Source organism: Salvelinus sp. IW2-2015, linkage group LG15 (genome assembly GCF_002910315.2).
Source record: "Salvelinus sp. IW2-2015 linkage group LG15, ASM291031v2, whole genome shotgun sequence".
Lineage (NCBI taxonomy): Eukaryota > Metazoa > Chordata > Actinopteri > Salmoniformes > Salmonidae > Salvelinus > Salvelinus sp. IW2-2015.
The window spans coordinates 14969544-14988105 of record NC_036855.1 but is presented as its reverse complement, the minus strand read 5'-3'; the positions used below and the strand labels follow the sequence as shown (position 1 = coordinate 14988105).

Sequence of the window (18562 nt, the reverse complement as noted above, 5' to 3'; positions counted from 1 at the left end):
CTGCTAAAAATACCAGCGTCTCTGCAGATCCATCCGATATGATCATGTGTGTCTAGGATCAAATGACTTCACCATTCCTCTGTGTCAAGCAGTCGCTAGCCTGCCCAGTGTGTGCCGATGCAACTAGAGCTGATTTTGAGTCCCATTCGGGGCCAACGTCAGGACAAGCTGCTAAGTGGGTAAGGCTGAAAGCAAGGGGCTCTAGTGGCTACCATGGAGAGCTTGACTCCAGGTGACAAGGCCTATAAAACAGACTAGCGCACATGTCCAATACTCTCTTTAAAAGTTTTTTTTAATGCTAAATTAAATTTGTACTGTACATAGATACTCCCCACTGCATGCTCATACAAAACAGAATCCTGTGGTAAGCAGTAACAGCTCAAGAGGAAACGGATGGATGAATGGGTCCAAGAGCAGTAAATCACTAATAACAGGTATAGTCAGCCCTTTATTCTAGGATTGAGACAACACTCATAAGACTGTAGAAATAGTTGAGTGCAATGAGACAGTACATTCACAAAAAAGATAAGAAAAGAGAATGTCCAGAAAACGACAAATAATTGAACTGGAGGGTATAACAGAAAGCTGCCATTGAAGGAGCGCTCAGGTTTCAGAAAGTTGTGTTGTGTTTTTACAAAGAAATCATTCTCACAGAGAAATATATATTATTTTAAACAAAAATCAATCACAAGACCATCTAAATATTGTTCTGAGAAAATAATGGATAGAACACGTAATACCATAAGCACACTACATAGATGTGTGCACAAACTTTGGAGGACATTCAATACCAGCAGCATTTGATCAAGTGCAGGCAATGCCATTAAACCACAACAAACAGGATCTAAGACTTTCTGAAGATAGATACATCAATTACAGAGAAAACTTGAAAAGTACATGCATGTCTTGCCCACTGTTACAGGATTAGGTGCGTGTGTGTGTGTGAGAGAGAAAGATGGAGACAGAAATTGAGAGTTTTACTTCCTGGTTGTAGATATCATTCAAGATGTGCTGGCCTAAGTAGAGTTATGCTATTAACTGCTACTAGGACATTTTTTAAAGCGTAGACTAATACTAGTCTACGCTCTCCTAACACTTAAAACGTGAAAATTGTTTTTACAGAACTTACAAATTAAACTCGTAACAACATACATACACACACAAAGTACCAGTCAAAAGTTTGGACACACCTACTCATTCATGGGTTTCTATATTTGTACACTTTCCTACATTGTACAATAATAGTGAAGACCTCAAAACTATGAAATAACACATATGGAATCATGTTACCAAAGTTTTAAATCAAAATATATTTTAGATTTGAGATTCTTCAAAGTAACCACCCTTTCCCTTGATGATAGAATGCCAAGAGTGTGCAAAGCTATCAACCAGCTTCATGAGGTAGTCACCTGGAATGCATTTCAATTAACAGTTGTGCCTTGTTAAAAGTTAATTTGCTTCCTTCTTAATGCATTTGAGCCAACCAGTTCTGTTGTGACAAGGGTGGTATACCGAAGATAGTATATACTTGGTATTTTACCAAATAGGGCTATGGCAAGAGCAGCTCAAATAAGCAAAGAGAAACGACAGTCCATCATTACTTTAAGACATGAAGGTCAGTCAATCCGGAAAATGTCAAGAACTTTGAACGTTTCTTCAAGTACAGTCGCAAAAAAACATCAAGCGCTATGATGAAAATGGCTCTCATGAGGACCGCCACAGGAAAGAAAGACCCAGAGTTACCTCTGCTGCAGAGGATAAGTTCATTAGTTACCAGCCTCAGAAATTGCAGCCCAAGTAAATGCTTCAGAGTTCAAGTAACAGACACATCTCAACAATCAACTGTTTAGGGGAACTGCGTAAACCAGGCCTTCATGGTCAAATTGCTGAAAAGAAACCACTACTAAAAGGACACCAATAAGAATAAGAGACTTGCTTGGGCCAAGAAACACGAGAAATGGACATTAGACCAGTGGAAATCTGTCCTTTGGTCTGATGAGTCCAAATTTGAGATTTTTGGTTCCAACCGCCGTGTCTTTGTGAGACGCAGAGTAGGTGAACGGATGACCTCTGTATGTGTGGTTCCCACCATGAAGCATGGAGGTGTCGTGAGGGTGCTTTGCTGGTGACACTGTCAGTGAAAAATGTAGAATTCAAGGCACGCTACCATAGCATTCTGCAGCGATACGCCAGTGGTTTGCGCTCAGTGGGACTATCATTTGTTTTTCAATAGGACAATGACCCAACACACCTCCAGGCTGTGTAAGGGCCATTTGACCAAGGAGAGACCTGGCCTCCACAATCACCTGACCTCAACCCAATTGGTATGGGATGAGATGGACCGCAGAGTGAAGGAAAAGAAGCCAACAAGTGTTCAGCATGTGGAAACTCCTTCAAGACTGTTGGAGAAGCATTCCAGGTGAAGCTGGTTGAGAGAATGCCAAGAGTGTCCAAAGCTGTCAAGGCATAGTGGGGCTATTTTGAATAATCTCAAATATATTTTAATTTGTTTAACCCTTTTTTGGTTACTACATGATTCCATGTGTGTTATTTCATAGTTTTGAAGTTGTCACTATTATTTTACAATGTAGAAAATGGTAAAAAAAAGAATAATTAAAACTTGAATGAGTAACTGCGTCCAAACTTGACTGGTACTGTGTGTGTGTGTGTGTGTGTGATATATATATATAAAACTCAGCAAAAAAAACGTTCCTTTTTCAGGACCCCGTCTTTCAAATATATTTGGATTTTTACGAATTAACTTCACAGATCTTCATTGTAAAGGGTTTAAACACCGTTTCCCATGCTTGTTCAATGAACCATAAACAATTAATGAACATACACCTGTGGAACGGTCGTTAAGACACTAACAGATTACAGACGGTAGGCAATTAAGGTCACAGTTATGAAAACTTAGGACACTAAAGAGGCCTTTCTACTGACTGAAAAACACCAAAAGAAAGATGCCCGGGGTCCCTGCTCATCTGCATGAATGTGCCTTAGGCATGCTGCAAGGAGGCATGAGGACTGCAGATGTGGCCAGGGCAATAAATTGCAATATCCGTACTGTGAGAAGCCAAAGACAGCATTACAGCGAAACAGGATGGACAGCTGATCGTCCTCAAAGTGGCAGACCACGTGTAACAACACCTGCATAGGATCGGTACATCCGAACATCACACCTGCGGGACAGTTACAGGATGGCAACAACTGCCAGAGTTACACCAGGAACGCACAATCCCTCCATCAGTGCTCAATAGGCTGAACTGAGGGCTTGTAGACCTATTGTAAGGCAGGTCCTCACCAGACATCACCGGCAACAACGTCGCCTATGGGCACAGACCCACCATCGCTGGACCAGACAGGACTGGCAAAAAGTGCTCTTTACTGACGAGTCGCGGTTTTGTCTCACCAGCGGTGATGGTCGGATTCGCGTTTATCGTTGAAGGAATGAGCGTTATACCGAGGCCTGTCCTCTGGAGTGGGATCGATTTGGAGGTGGAGGGTCCATCATGGTCTYGGGGGGTGTGTCACCGCATCATCGGACTGAGCTTGTCGTCATTGCAGGCAATCTCAACGCTGTGCGTTACAGGAAAGACATCCTCCTCCCTCATGTGGTACCCTTCCTGCAAGCTCGTCCTGACGTGACCCTCCAGCATGACAATGCCACCAGCCATACTGCTCGTTCTGTGCGTGATTTCCTGCAAGACAGGAATGTCAGTGTTCTGCCATGGCCAGTGAAGAGCCCGGATCTCAATACCATTGAGCACGTCTGGGACCTGTTGGATCGGAGGGTGAGGGCTAGGGCCATTCCCCCCAGAAATATCCAGGAACTTGCAGGTGCCTTGGTGGAAGAGTCTCACAGCAAGAACTGACAAATCTGGTGCAGTCCATGAGGAGGAGATGCACTGCAGTACTTAATGCAGCTGGTGGCAACACCAGATACTGACTTACTTTTGATTTTGACCCCCTCCCCTGCTTTGTTCAGGGACACATTATTCCATTTCTGTTAGTCACATGTCTGTGGAACTTGTTCAGTTTACGTCTCAGTTGTTGAATCTTGTTATGTTCATACAAATATTTACACGTTAAGTTTGCTGAAAATAAACACAGTTGACAGTGAGAGGACGTTTCCTTTTTTGCTGAGTTCATATCACACAAATATTGCAGTGTTATGCAACGACAATTCCCAAACAGCACATTTCCACTATTTCAAGTAGATATAAAAGATAGTCAAGTATTGCAACACACAGGAAAGTTCCAACCCTGACAATGTTGTGCTTCTTCTCCTTCTTGGATTGATGTCTGCTCAGAAAGATGGGTCCCGATTCTCCACCCTTGTGTGCACTTGCACAATACGTGAAAAGGGTGGAGAATTTGGACAGCCTTAGTAAGGTAGATAAAACCTGGTCAGACAGGAAACGGGAAGTTTCAAAATGTCAAGTCATCCCCCACTGGCTGCGAGATCAAAAGAAATCCTGAGGACCCAGGTGAATTATAATAGGAGTGGCAATTGTCTGTGGCTGGTAAAAGGCACCGTCAATGTACAATCCACCTACAGAGAGGGAGAAAGAAGGGGAGGGAGCAGAGAGACTGTAGTTACGACCGTGGCCTGTAGGAATCAGTGTTACACACTAGACATGACGCCATTTTTGGTCATGATTTGCTGTGTTGGATTAGGTGAAGAATGGGAGGATTGCGGTGGATATAAAAAAGTTGTGACATTGGTCTAGCTGTGAATTTCAGAACGCTAGGCAAGTCAAGAAGTACTGGTACTCAACTGATAAATAATATTCATTTATTTTTTTCAATTGTATATCTCAAAATACGTCTCAAACAACTCAAGTAACCAATTAAATGTATAGATTAGGAACAAAAGACGTATTAATAACAAAAATGTATGGACAATCAATATCCATTGAACAAGAAAGATTTTACAGTGCATTCAAGCAAGTATTTTTGTACCATTAAAAATATAACATCATACAAAACAAACTATACAAAGTATAAAATAAAAACAATCATATCATATTTTTTAAAGTCTCTGTCTAAGTTGTACACATGGGGGTGAACAGCCGTCCTAAATCGGAGAGTCGTGGTGAGAGATGGAAGACAGGGGACAATTGTAGAACAGGGAACATTACAGCGGGCATTCGAGCAAAAACCTACAAAGAAAATTTTAAAAAACGTAATCTATCCATTCAAATTAAACTTAGAACATAGTCTAGCCCTGTGTATCAGTCAAGTGGACTGTACCACTCAAGAGATCAAAAATGGAAAAGTGCGGATAAAATGCTGATCTCACATTTGACTGTTCTATGTCTGACCACCCTCAATAAGAAATCAGGAAATGGAAAGGTGAGGTGGAACAACAAGCACATGCATGACACGGTCTAGTAGCTGCTGGCCCCTGCTTACCATAGGCAGGGAAGGCAGCGGCAGGACCATAGCCATATGGAGCTCCATAGCCTGAAAACAGAGGTCAAGGAACTTGGGTTACAGGAGCAGTACTTCTACACCGAGTATACCACACATTAGGAACAACTTCCTAATATTGAGTTGCCCCCCCTCCCTTTTGTCCTCAGACCAGCCTCAGTTTGTCAGGGCATGGACTCTACAAGGCGTCAAAAGCGCCTTTGGGTGGTGGACCATTCTTGATACACACAGGAAACTGTTCAGCAAGAAAAACCCAGCAGCGTTGCAGTTCTTGATACAAACCAGTGTGCCTGGCACCTACTACCATACCCCATTCAAAGGCACTTAAATCTTTTCTCTTGCCCATTCACCATCAAATGGCACACATACACACAATCCATGTCTCAAGGCTTAAAAATCCTTCTTTAAACTGTCTCCGCCACTTCATCTACACTGTTTGAAGTGGATTTAACAAGTGACATAAATAAGGGATCATAGCTTTCAACTGGATTCACCTGGTCAGTCTATGTCATGGAAAGAGCAGGTGTTCTTAATGCTTTATATACTCAGTGTATAGCAACAACCTAACAGACACCAGGATTGTTGTCAATCCAATTTAAATTCCAGTCAATTCAGAAAATTCACCAAATTCCAAATGGTCCCAATTTTAAAGCATTGAAAAGAAATGGAATTTCAGTGTTGTTCCTGAATTGACTGGAATTTAAATGAATTTGACCCCAAACCTGACGAACCACGCACTTACACACCAAGCCCCGGGTCTTACCTGGTGGGAGGTACCCATGGGTAGGAGGAGCGCTGATGTAAGGTGCTCTGTGCATCACTGGCCTGGTTCTAGGCCTGCTGTGGGCATGGACTGGGATAGACACGGTTGACGACACAGTTCTCTTCACCTGCAAACACACACATTCGTTATGGCGTCACCTTTCCATACATTCGGACGTATGCTGCACGACTAATATGAATTCTATGGATGTGCTGACAGTGATGTTTGTCCACCCACCAGTGTCCTGGGCACCCTCTTCTTGTTGCGGGGGTCTTTTGAGTCAGAGAAGAGTCTCTTCAGAGCAGAGAGAGCAGCACTAGCCTTCGCTGCTTTCTTATTGGGCCCAGAGCCTCTGAACTTCTGTTTATCAACTTCCACCTACAGTACACACCACACACTGTCAATCATTCAGAACTACACTAGGGCCATTTCACTGCCCAGTGAAATAGCAAAGCTCTAGATTCATTTAAAAAAAATAGATAAGTCAGATGAAAATAATGTAAAGTGAAAGGTCAAGCAGGTGCAAGGCTGTGGTGTGTGTGGATAAAGACCTCTATGATGAAGCGTTTGTCGTAGCTGCCACCAGTCTCTGATAGGAGTTCATACTTCAGGCCTCTGCATTTCTCGTTCAGCTCCATCACTGGGTTCTTGCCACCTGCCGTGAGGAGAGGGCCTGGGATGCGGGACTAGGGATGATAATTTGGGGGAAATCACTACCTCCGTATAGTTGAACTGAGCACGGTTAGGGATGAGTCCAGTCGGTGAACCACACAAAACATTAAATCAGGGATGTACACCAATCTAACATCATTCTCACTTATAAGCAAACACAATGAAAGTCAGACAATCTGGACCTGAATACTGAGCTTTCAAATTCTGTTATGACAGAACAGGTTGTCATGTTAGTGTGACGGTTATGCGGTTACCTCATCAGGTTAGTTGTACGTTGTACCCGGGCAAGTAGAGTATTGCGTACGTGACGGTTATGCGGTTACCTCGTCAGGTTAGTGTGACGGTTATGCGGTTACCTCGTCAGGTTAGTGTGACGGTTATGCGGTTACCTCGTCAGGTTAGTGTGACGGTTATGCGGTTACCTCGTCAGGTTAGTGTGACGGTTATGCGGTTACCTCGTCAGGTTAGTGTGACGGTTATGCGGTTACCTCGTCAGTTAGTGGACGGTTATGCGTTACCTCGTGCGGTTAGTGTGACGGTTATGCGGTTACCTCGTCAGGTTAGTGTGACGGTTATGCGGTTACCTCGTCAGGTTAGTGTGACGGTTATGCAGTTACCTCGTCAGGTTAGTGTGACGGTTATGCGTTACCTCGTCAGGTAGTGTGACGGTTATGCGGTTACCTCGTCAGGTTAGTGTGACGGTTATGCGGTTACCTCGTGCGGTTAGTGTGACGGTTATGCGGTTACCTCGTGCGGTTAGTGTGACGGTTATGCGGTTACCTCGTCAGGTTAGTGTGACGGTTATGCGGTTACCTCGTCAGGTTAGTGTGCGGTTATGCGGTACCTCGCAGGTTAGTGTGCGTTATGCGTTACCTCGTCAGGTTAGTGTGACGGTTATGCGGTTACCTCGTCAGGTTAGTGTGACGGTTATGCAGTTACCTCGTCAGGTTAGTGTGACGTTATGCGGTTACCTCGTGCGGTTAGTGTGACGGTTATGCGGTTACCTCGCTTAGTGTGACGTTATGCGGTACCTCGTCAGGTTAGTGTGACGGTTATGCGGTTACCTCGTGCGGTTAGTGTGACGGTTATGCGGTTACCTCGTGCGGTTAGTGTGACGGTTATGCGGTTACCTCGTGCGGTTAGTGTGACGGTTATGCGGTTACCTCGTGCGGTTAGTGTGACGGTTATGCGTTACTCGTGCGGTTAGTGTGACGTTAGCGTTACCTCGTTAGTGTGACGTTATGCGGTTACCTCGTCAGGTTAGTGTGACGGTTATGCGGTTACCTCATCAGGTTAGTGTGACGGTTATGCGGTTACTCGTGCGGTTAGTGTGACGGTTATGCGGTTACCTCGAGCGGTTAGTGTGACGGTTATGCGGTTACCTCATCAGGTTAGTGTGACGGTTATGCGGTTACCTCGTGCGGTTAGTGTGACGGTTATGCGGTTACCTCATCAGGTTAGTGTGACGGTTATGCGGTTACCTCATCAGGTTAGTGTGACGGTTATCGGTACCTCGTGCGGTTAGTTGACGGTTATGCGGTACCTCGAGCGGTTAGTGTGACGTTATGCGTTACCTCATCAGGTTAGTGTGACGGTTATGCGGTTACCTCGTGCGGTTAGTGTGACGGTTATGCGGTTACCTCATCAGGTTAGTGTGACGGTTATGCGGTTACCTCATCAGGTTAGTGTGACGTTATGCGGTTACCTCGTGCGGTTAGTGTGACGGTTATGCGGTTACCTCGAGCGGTTAGTGTGACGGTTATGCGGTTACTCTCAGGTTAGTTGTACGGTTATGCGGTTACCTCGTGTTAGTTGGACGTTATCGGTTACCTCATCAGGTTAGTGTGACGGTTATGCGGTTACCTCATCAGGTTAGTGTGACGGTTATGCGGTTACCTCGTCGGTTAGTGTGACGGTTATGCGGTTACCTCGTGCGGTTAGTGTGACGTTATGCGGTTACCTCAGCAGTTAGGTGACGGTTATGCGTTACCTCGTCAGGTTAGTGTGACGGTTATGCGGGTTACCTCGAGCGGTTAGTGTGACGGTTATGCGGTTACCTCGAGCGGTTAGTGTGACGGTTATGCGGTTACCTCGACGGTTGTGTGACGGTTATGCGGTTACCCTCGTGCGGTTAGTGTGACGGTTATGCGGTTACCTCGAGCGTGTAGTGTGACGGTTATGCGGTTACCTCGTGCGGTTAGTGTGACGGTTATGCGGTTACCTCGTGCGGTTAGTGTGACGGTTATGCGGTTACCTCGTCAGGTTAGTGTGCGGGTATGCGGTTACCTGTCAGGTTAGTGTGGCGGTATGATCGGTTACCTCGATCAGGTTAGTGTGACGGTATGCGTTACCTCGGAGCGGTTAGTGTGACGGTTGTGTGGTTACCTCGTGCGGTTAGTGTGACCGGTTATGCGGTTTAACCTCTCCGTCAGGTTAGTGGTGACGGTTATGCGGTTACCTCTCTCAGTTAGATGTGTGCGCCTTATGCAGGTTTTACCCGTCAGGTTAGTGTGACGGTTGTGTGGTTACCTCGTCAGGTTAGTGTGACGGTTATGCGGTTATGCGGTTACCTCGTGCGGTTAGTGTGACGGTTGTGTGGTTACCTCGAGCGGTTATAGTGTGATATAGGGGTGGGCGAGATGGCCAAATTATATCATGGTATTTTTCAAATTTTTTACGGTATTTTATGTTTTGATTAATAAAAGTAATACATTTGCTTTATGAGAAGTGCCTGACCCTTGGGTGGCAACACATATATTCTAAATTATTTTAATGGGTCTTTCTCCATTCTGATTGTTTTATACTATTCAATTCAACCTAAAATAATTTCCTGCATTTCCATCAATTTCTGCATTTCCTGCACTCATTTGAGATCATTTTCACACTGCCCCAATACGGGCAAAAATACTAGGCCTTATTTTTAACCAAATGTTGAAATTGCGACTTACATCAAAACACTTGGGTGAACTTTTGGAATCATGGAAATAGAATGTTTATTATAATTCTATAGTTAGAATATAAATAATAGTGGGCACTTTGAATACAGTGTTGTTTGACATGACAACGAATGAAAATGCCATGGACGAGTTATTGTGACAGGGTAGGAACCAAAGTGATGTTCCGTGTTTCCTAGGGGACTCTATAATCTTTGGCTACATTAAATCTTTATTCATATAGCCAACATATTCATGCTTCACCTATTCCTCTTTGATTTAGAAGATACTGTTGCACAAACAACATGCTGATTTAGGCCTCCACCAGTACTGGTATCAGGCTGTATTAGCTATGTCATGTTTTGTCTTTGATCATGTCTTGTCCCTGTGCTTCCCTCTGCTGGTCTTATTAGGTTCTTTCCCTCTTTCTCTCTCTCTCTCTTCTCCTTCCTCTCTCCCTCTCCCGCTCTCTCTCTCTATCGTTCCGTTCCTGCTCCCAGCTGTTTCTCATTCTCCTAACGACCTCATTTACTCTTTCACACCTGTCCCCTATTTTGCCCTCTGATTAGAGTCCCTATTTCTCCCTCTGTTTTCCGCTTCTGTCCTTCCTTGTCGGATTCTTGTTTGATGTTTGCTGTTCCTGTGTCCCTTGTTTCGCCCTGTCGTGTTCTTTGCCTTCTTCAGATGCTGCGTGTGAGCAGGTGTCTATGTCAGCTACGGCCAGTGCCTTCCCGAAGCGACTTGCAGTCTGTGGTCGCGTCTCCAGGCGTTCCTCTCTATTGACGAGAGGATTTCAGTTTCCTGTTTTGGATTACCATTGATTATATCCAGGAGAATCATTATTTGTTTAATACTGGAATAAAGACTCTGTTACTATTACGTCGCTTTTGGGTCCTCATTCATCAGCATAAACAGAAGAATCCGACCAAGATGGACCCAGCGACTATGGATTCTCTCAACACTGCCGTCGAGTTCCAGGAGCAATGCTCGGCAGACACGAGCAGGAGTTTTTGCTGCTCGTCATGCCGTTGAGACCCTGGCCGCTCAGGTCTCCGATCTCTCTGGACAGTTTCAGAGTCTTCGTCTCGTGCCACCAGCTACTTCCTGGTCTTCCGAGTCTCCGGAACCTAGGGTTAATAACCCACCATGTTACTCTGGGCAGCCCACTGAGTGTCGCTCTTTTCTCACCCAGTGTGATATTGTGTTCTCTCTCCAGCCCAACACGTACTCTAGTGAGAGAGCTCGGATCGCTTACGTCATATCACTCCTTACTGGTCGGGCTCGGGAGTGGGCACAGCTATCTGGAGGCAAGGGCTGAGTGTTCTAACGATTATCAGAACTTTAAAGAGGGAATGATCCGGGTTTTTGATCGTTCAGTTTTTGGGAAGGAGGCTTCCTGGGCCCTGGCTTCCCTATGTCAAGGTGATCGATCCATAACGATTACTCTATAGAGTTTCGCACTCTTGCTGCATCCAGTGACTGGAACGGCCGGCGTTGCTCGCTCGTTTTCTGGAGGGACTCCACGCAGAGGTTAAGGATGAGATTCTCTCCCGGGAGGTTCCTTCCAGCGTGGACTCTTTGATTGCCCTCGCCATCCGCATAGAACGACGGGTAGATCTTCGTCACCGAGCTCGTGGAGGAGAGCTCGCGTTAACGGTGTTTCCCCTCTCCGCATCTCAACCATCCCTCCCCACCGGCTCAGAGACTGAGCCCATGCAGCTGGGAGGTATTCGCATCTCGACTAAGGAGAGGGAACGGAGAATCACCAACCGCCTTTGCCTCTATTGCGGTTCTGCTGGACATTTTGTCATGTCATGTCCAGTAAAAGCCAGAGCTCATCAGTAAGCGGAGGCTACTGGTGAGCGCTACTACTCAGGTCTCTCCATCAAGATCCTGTACTACCTTGTCGGTCCATCTACGCTGGACCGGTTCGGCTGCTTCCTGCAGTGCCTTGATAGACTCTGGGGCTGAGGGTTGTTTTATGGACGAAGCATGGGCTCGGAAACATGACATTCCTCTCAGACAGTTAGGGAAGCCCAGCCCATGTTCGCCTTAGATGGTAGTATTCTCCCCAGTATCAGATGTGAGACACTACCTTTAACCCTCACAGTATCTGGTAACCACAGTGAGACCATTTCCTTTTTGATTTTTCGTTCACCTTTTACACCTGTTGTTTTGGGTCATCCCTGGCTAGTATGTCATAATCCTTCTATTAATTGGTCTAGTAATTCTATCCTATCGTTGAACGTTTCTTGTCATGTGAAGTGTTTAATGTCTGCTATCCCTCCTGTGTCTTCTGTCCCCTCTACTCAGGAGGAACCTGGTGATTTGACAGAGTGGCCGGAGGAATATTCATGATCTGCGCACGTCTTCAGTCGGTCCAGAGCCAGCTCCCTTCCCTCCTCACCGGTCGTATGATTGTTGTATTGATCTCCTTCCGGGGACCACTCCCCCTCGGGGTAGACTATACTCTCTGTCGGCTCCCGAACGTAAGGCTCTCGAGGATTATCTGTCTGTTTCTCTCGACGCCGGTACCGTGGTGCCTTCTTCCTCTCCGCCGGAGCGGGATTTTTCTTTGTTAAGAAGAAGGACGGTACTCTGCGCCCCTGCGTGGATTATCGAGGGCTGAATGACATAACGGTTAAGAATCGTTATCCGCTTCCCCTTATGTCGTCAGCCTTCAGATTTTGCAGGGGCCAGGTGCTTTACTAAGTTGGACCTTCGTAACGCTTACCATCTCGTACGCATCAGAGAGGGGGACGAGTGGAAAACGGCGTTTAACACTCCGTTAGGGCTTTTTGAATACCGGGTTCTGCCGTTCGGTCTCGCTAATGCTCAGCCTGTCTTTCAGGCATTAGTTAATGATGTACTGAGAGACATGCTGAAACTTTTGTTTTTGTTTACCTTGACGATATCTGATTTTTCACGTCACTCGAGATTCATGTTCAGCACGTTCGACGTGTACTCCAGCGCCTTTTAGAGAATTGTCTCTACGTGAAGGCTGAGAAGTGCGCCTTTCATGTCTCCTCTGTCACCTTTCTCGGTTCTGTTATTTCCGCTGAAGGCATTCAGATGGATCCCGCTAAGGTCCAGGCTGTCAGCGATTGGCCCGTCCCTAAGTCACGTGTCGAGTTGCAGCGCTTTCTCGGTTTCGCTAATTTCTATCGGCGTTTCATTCGTAATTTCGGTCAAGTGGCTGCCCTCTCACAGCTCTGACTTCTGTCAAGACTTGCTTTAAGTGGTCCGGTTCCGCCCAGGGAGCTTTTGATCTCCTCAAGAAGCGTTTTACATCCGCCCCTATCCTTGTTACTCCTGACGTCACTAAACAATTCATTGTCGAGGTTGACGCTTCAGAGGTGGGCGTGGGAGCCATTCTGTCTCAGCGCTTCCAGTCTGACGATAAGGTCCATCCTTGCGCTTACTTTTCTCTCGCCTGTCGCCATCGGAACGCAACTATGATGTGGGTAACCGCGAACTGCTTCGCCATCCGCTTAGCCATAGGCGAATGCGACAGTGGTTGGAGGGGGCGACCGTCCCTTTTGTCGTTTGGACTGACCATAAGAACCTTGAGTACATCCGTTCGGCCAAACGACTTAATGCACGTCAAGCTCGTTGGGCGTTGTTTTTTCGCTCGTTTCGAGTTCGTGATTTCCTATCGTCCGGGAAAAAAGAACACCAAGCCTGATGCCTTATCCCGTCTCTTTAGTTCTTCTGTGGCTTCTACCGACCCCGAGGGGATTCTCCCTGAAGGGCGTGTTGTCGGGTTGACTGTCTGGGGAATTGAGAGACAGGTAAACAAGCACTCACTCACACTGCGTCGCCGCGCGCTTGTCCTAGTAACCTTCTGTTCGTTCCTGTCTCTACTCGTCTGGCTGTTCTTCAGTGGGCTCACTCTGCCAAGTTAGCTGGCCACCCCCGGCGTTCGGGTACGCTTGCTTCTATTCGCCAGCGGTTTTGGTGCCTACGCAGGAGCGGGACACGCGCCGTTTCGTGGCTGCTTGTTCGGACTGCGCGCAGACTAAGTCAGGTAACCTCCTCCTGCCGGTCGTCTCAGACCGCTCCCCATTCCTTCTCGACCATGGGTCTCACATCGCCTTAGACTTTATTACCGGTCTGCCTTCGTCTGCGGGAAGACTGTGATTCTTACGGTTATCGATAGGTTCTCTAAGGCGGCACATTTCATTCCCCTCGCTAAGCTCCCTTCCGCTAAGGAGACGGCACAAATCATCATTGAGAATGTGTTCAGAATTCATGGCCTCCCGTTAGACGCCGTTTCAGACAGAGGTCCGCAATTCACGTCACAGTTTTGGAGGGAGTTCTGTCGTTTGATTGGTGCTTCCGTCAGTCTCTCTTCCGGGTTTCATCCCAGTCTAACGGTCAAGCAGAAAGGGCCAATCAGTCGATTGGTCGCATATTACGCAGCCTTTCGTTTCGAAACCCTGCGTCTTGGGCAGAACAGCTCCCCTGGGCTGAGTACGCTCACAACTCGCTTCCTTCGTCTGCTACCGGCCTGTCCCGTTTCAGAGTAGTCTTGGCTACCAGCCTCCTCTGTTTTCGTCCCAGCTCGCCGAGTCCAGCGTTCCCTCCGCTCAGGCTTTTGTCCAACGTTGTGAGCGCACCTGGAGGAGGGTCAGGTCTGCACTTTGCCGTTAAGGGCGCAGACTGTGAGAGCCGCCAATAAACGTAGGATTAAGAGTCCTAGGTATTGTCGCGGTCAGAGAGTGTGGCTTTCCACTCGTAACCTTCCCCTTACGACAGCTTTCGCAAGTTGACTCGCGGTTCATTGGTCCGTTCGTGTCTCTCAGGTCGTCAATCCTGTCGCTGTGCGACTGCTTCTTCCGCAACATCTTCGTCGCGTCCACCCTGTCTTCCATGTCTCCTGTGTCAAGCCTTTTCTTCGCGCCCCCGTTCGTCTTCCCTCCCCCCCCCGTCCTTGTCGAGGGCGCTCCTATTTACAAGGTACGGAAGATCATGGACATGCGTTCTCGGGGACGTGGTCACCAGTACTTAGTGGATTGGGAGGGTTACGGTCCTGAGGAGAGGAGTTGGGTTCCATCTCGGGACGTGCTGGACCGTTCGTTGATTGATGATTTCCTTCGTTGCCGCAGGGTTCCTCCTCGAGTGCGCCAGGAGGCGCTCGGTGAGTGGGGGGTACTGTCATGTTTTGTCTTTGATCATGTCTTGTCCCTGTGCTTCCCTCTGCTGGTCTTATTATTCTTTCCTCTTTCTCTCTCTCTCTTTCTCCTTCCTCTCTCCCTCTCCCGCTCTCTCTCTATCGTTCCGTTCCTGCTCCCAGCTGTTTCTCATTCTCCTAACGACCTCATTTACTCTTTCACACCTGTCCCCTATTTTGCCCTCTGATTAGAGTCCCTATTTCTCCCTCTGTTTTCCGCTTCTGTCCTTGTCGGATTCTTGTTTGATGTTTGCTGTTCCTGTGTCCTTGTTTCGCCCTGTCGTGTTCTTTGCCTTCTTCAGATGCTGCGTGTGAGCAGGTGTCTATGTCAGCTACGGCCAGTGCCTTCCCGAAGCGACTTGCAGTCTGTGGTCGCGTCTCCAGGCGTTCTCTCTATTGACGAGAGGATTTCAGTTTCCTGTTTTGGATTACCATTGATTATATCCAGGAGAATCATTATTTGTTTAATACTGGAATAAAGACTCTGTTACTATTACGTCGCTTTTGGGTCCTCATTCATCAGCATAACAAGCTAGCTACGTTTGCTCTGACTCAGTACTTTTATTAGCTAGTTAGCTAGCAACACGGTTTAGCTTAACTTAATAAGAAAATACAAACTAGCTGTTAGCAGATGTAAGAAACACAAACTAATATTGTATTTATAGAATGCTTGTGGATTTATATTAAGATCAATTGGAAACATTGTTGCATGTGCTGCATTGACCATGCAGACTGAACAAATGTCTCGTGGTCAAGCAACAACAAATGCGCTCCTTGAGTGACAGGGGGAGGGCTAGGTCTGTGTGGAGAGAGAGAGAGCGGAGCGGGATGACTCAAGTAGCGGAGTAAACTATAAAAATGGACGTTACACGCGGCGTATCACATTTAACAAACCAAACATTCAAATAACGTTATAGAAGATAAAGTAAAACCCAACCGGTCCGTGCATCAATACCGTATATAGTAATATACGGTATACCGCCCGCCCTAGTGTGAAGTTTGTGAGGTTACCTCGTGTTGTCAGTGTGACGGTTGTGTTACCTCGCTGTGTCTGTGGAGGTGACAGAGTTGCTTCTGGAGCTGGTGGACATTCTGTCGTTTCTCTCACTTCTGTGGTTGCGTCCCTCGCCGTCAGATCTCTCATCAGCGCTCAGGGAGTCCAGGTCCACTTCGAAGCCAGCTGGGTAACCAAGAGCCTGTAGGACCTGGAGACCATGAGCAAGAGGAACAAAGGGTGGTCAAATAATATGCACTGTAAGATCTAGAGAGCAGCACTTACTTGGACACGGTGTGCTATCATGATAGAGAGCACCCAAACGTTTTGTCATATCTGCCATGATCCATGTAATACTGTCCGTGTCACAGTGCTACAGTACATGTACATGTACAGATGATTCTACGTCTTTGTTCAAAATCCACTTCTGTCCTCTGCCTGTCCTAACTGTTAATCTTCATCCTCTCGTAACATGTTGCCCATTCACAGGAGGCTGCTGAGGGGAACAGCTCATAATAATGTCCGGAACGGAGCAAATGGAATGGCATTATTCCATTCCACTGATCCGCTCCAGCCATTACACAAGCCGTTCTCCCAAATTAAAAACCTCTTGGCGACCGATCCTTAAGCGGATCATTTGTGTCAACATCAGGTGAATTGCAGAGCGCCAAATTCAATTAAATTACTAAAAATATTTAATTTTCATGAAATCACAAGTGCAATATACCAAAAACACAGCTTAGCTTGTTGTTAATCCACCTGGCATGTCAGATTTCAAAAAAGCTTTACGGTGAAAGCAAACCATGTGATTGTGAGGACAGCTCTCAGCAGACAAAACATTAAAATAGCTAGCAGAAAAGTAGATTGGTCACGAGTCAGAAAAGCAAAATAAAATAAATCGCTTACCTTTGATGATCTTCGTTTGTTGCACTCACGAGACTACCAGTTACACAATAAATGTTAGTTTTGTTCCATAAGATTCTCTTTATATCCAAAAACCTCCATTTGGTTGGCGCGTTTTGCTTAGTAATCCACAGGCTCGTGCAGGTCACGACGGGCAGACGAAAATTCCAAGAATTATCCGTAAAGTTGTAGAAACATGTCAATGTTTTTTATCATCAATCCTCAGGTTGTTTTACAATAAATAATCGTAATATTTCAACGGACGGTAAACTTTTCAATACAAGAGAGAAAGAAAAGGTCTCGCTCCAGTGGCGCGCCATGAACAAAACTAAGGACATTCTGGCTATCCACTGACGCGATGTGATCATTCTCGCTCATTTCCAGATAAAGCCTGAAACTATGTCTAAGACTGTTCACACCCTGTGGAAACCATAGGGAAAGGAATCTGGTTGATATCCCTTTAAAAATGAAGGATAGGCTTGCAATGGAACAGAGAGTTTTCAGAAAAAACAGCACTTCCTGGTTGGATTTTCGTCTGCAATATCAGTTCCGTTATACTCAGACAATATTTTGACAGTTTTGGAAACTTTAGAGTTGTTTTCTATCCTAATCTGCCAATTATATGCATATTCTAGCTTCTGGCCTGAGAAATAGGCAGTTTTTGGGAACGTTTTTTATCCAAACATCAAAATACTGCCCCCTAGCTTCGGACGAACCTCAAGTTACTCCATTTGCTAATCCTGTGACATTTACGAAATAGGTTTGTTACCTTAAGTGCTACTTTGAGTTTGGCAGTCTTTAGAAGAGCCAGAGGCCTCATGGACAGTGCCCTGTACGTCCACAGACATGGTAAAAACTGGAGTGTGGACCGGGCAGACTGGGACAACAGCTTATACTGCAGCCCCGGGTGGACCTGGTTCAGTCTCATCAGGGCGTTCATGGGTGGTTGGGTCCATCATCTCACTGTCCAGAACTAGGAGGAGGAAACATGGAGACCATACAGGCTTCAATAACATCAATCAAAAGTACACAGTTGAAGTCGGAAGTTTATACACTTTAGCCAAATACATTTAAACTCAGTTTCACACTTCCTGACATTTAATCCTGTAAAAATTGTTTTAGGTCAGTTAAGATCCCCACTTTATTTTAGAATGTGAAATGTCAGAATAATAGTGAGTGATTTAATTCAGCTTTTTTTTATTTCATCACATTCCCAGTGGGTCAGAAGTTTCACATCACTCAGTTAGTACTTGGTAGCATTGCCTTTAAATTGTTTAACTTGGGTCAAACATTTCGAATAGCCTTCCACATACTCACAAAAGTTGGGGAATTTTGCACGCCATATCCCCGCTGGTGTAATTGAGTCAGTTTGTAGGCCTCTTGCTCGCACACACTTTTTCAGTTCTGCCCACAAATTTTCTATAGGATTGAGGTCAGGGCTTTGTGATGATGTCCACTCCAAACCTTGAATTTGTTGTCCTTAAAACCTCTTGACGCTAGGGTCAGATTATTATTATTATAATATATATATATTTTTTTTTAAATAACGTTCCCAAGGTAAACGGACAATTTCTCAGGTCCAGGTCGTAGAATATGCATATAATACAGATTAGGATAGAAAACTCAAAGTTTCCAAAACTGTCAAAATATTGTCTGTGAGTATAACAAAACTGATCTGCAGGCGAAAC

The 18562-nt window shown here is 45.9% G+C and overlaps 1 protein-coding gene and 1 pseudogene across 1 annotated transcript; both read right to left on the bottom strand.

Moving 5' to 3' along the window:
* Positions 1–273: 273 nt before the first annotated feature.
* LOC111973988 (spermatid perinuclear RNA-binding protein-like) overlaps positions 274–18562 on the bottom strand; it is a 64325-nt pseudogene continuing 46036 nt past the window's right edge.
* On the bottom strand, positions 16015–17814 carry LOC139028749 (spermatid perinuclear RNA-binding protein-like). Its single transcript, XM_070446830.1, has 2 exons — positions 17644–17814; positions 16015–16182 (listed from the first exon to the last, which is right to left on the bottom strand). Exons 1-2 carry the CDS (start codon positions 17812–17814, stop codon positions 16015–16017), a joined length of 339 nt encoding a protein of 112 aa, XP_070302931.1.

Coding starts and splice junctions, on each gene's coding strand:
- LOC139028749 (XM_070446830.1), bottom strand. CDS start 17,814: ATGAACGCCCTGATGAGACTGAACCAGGTCCACCCGGGGCTGCAGTAT. Junction 16,183..17,643: donor AACTCAAAGTAGCACTTAAG/GTAACAAACCTA, acceptor CATGGTCTCCAG/GTCCTACAGGCTCTTGGTTA.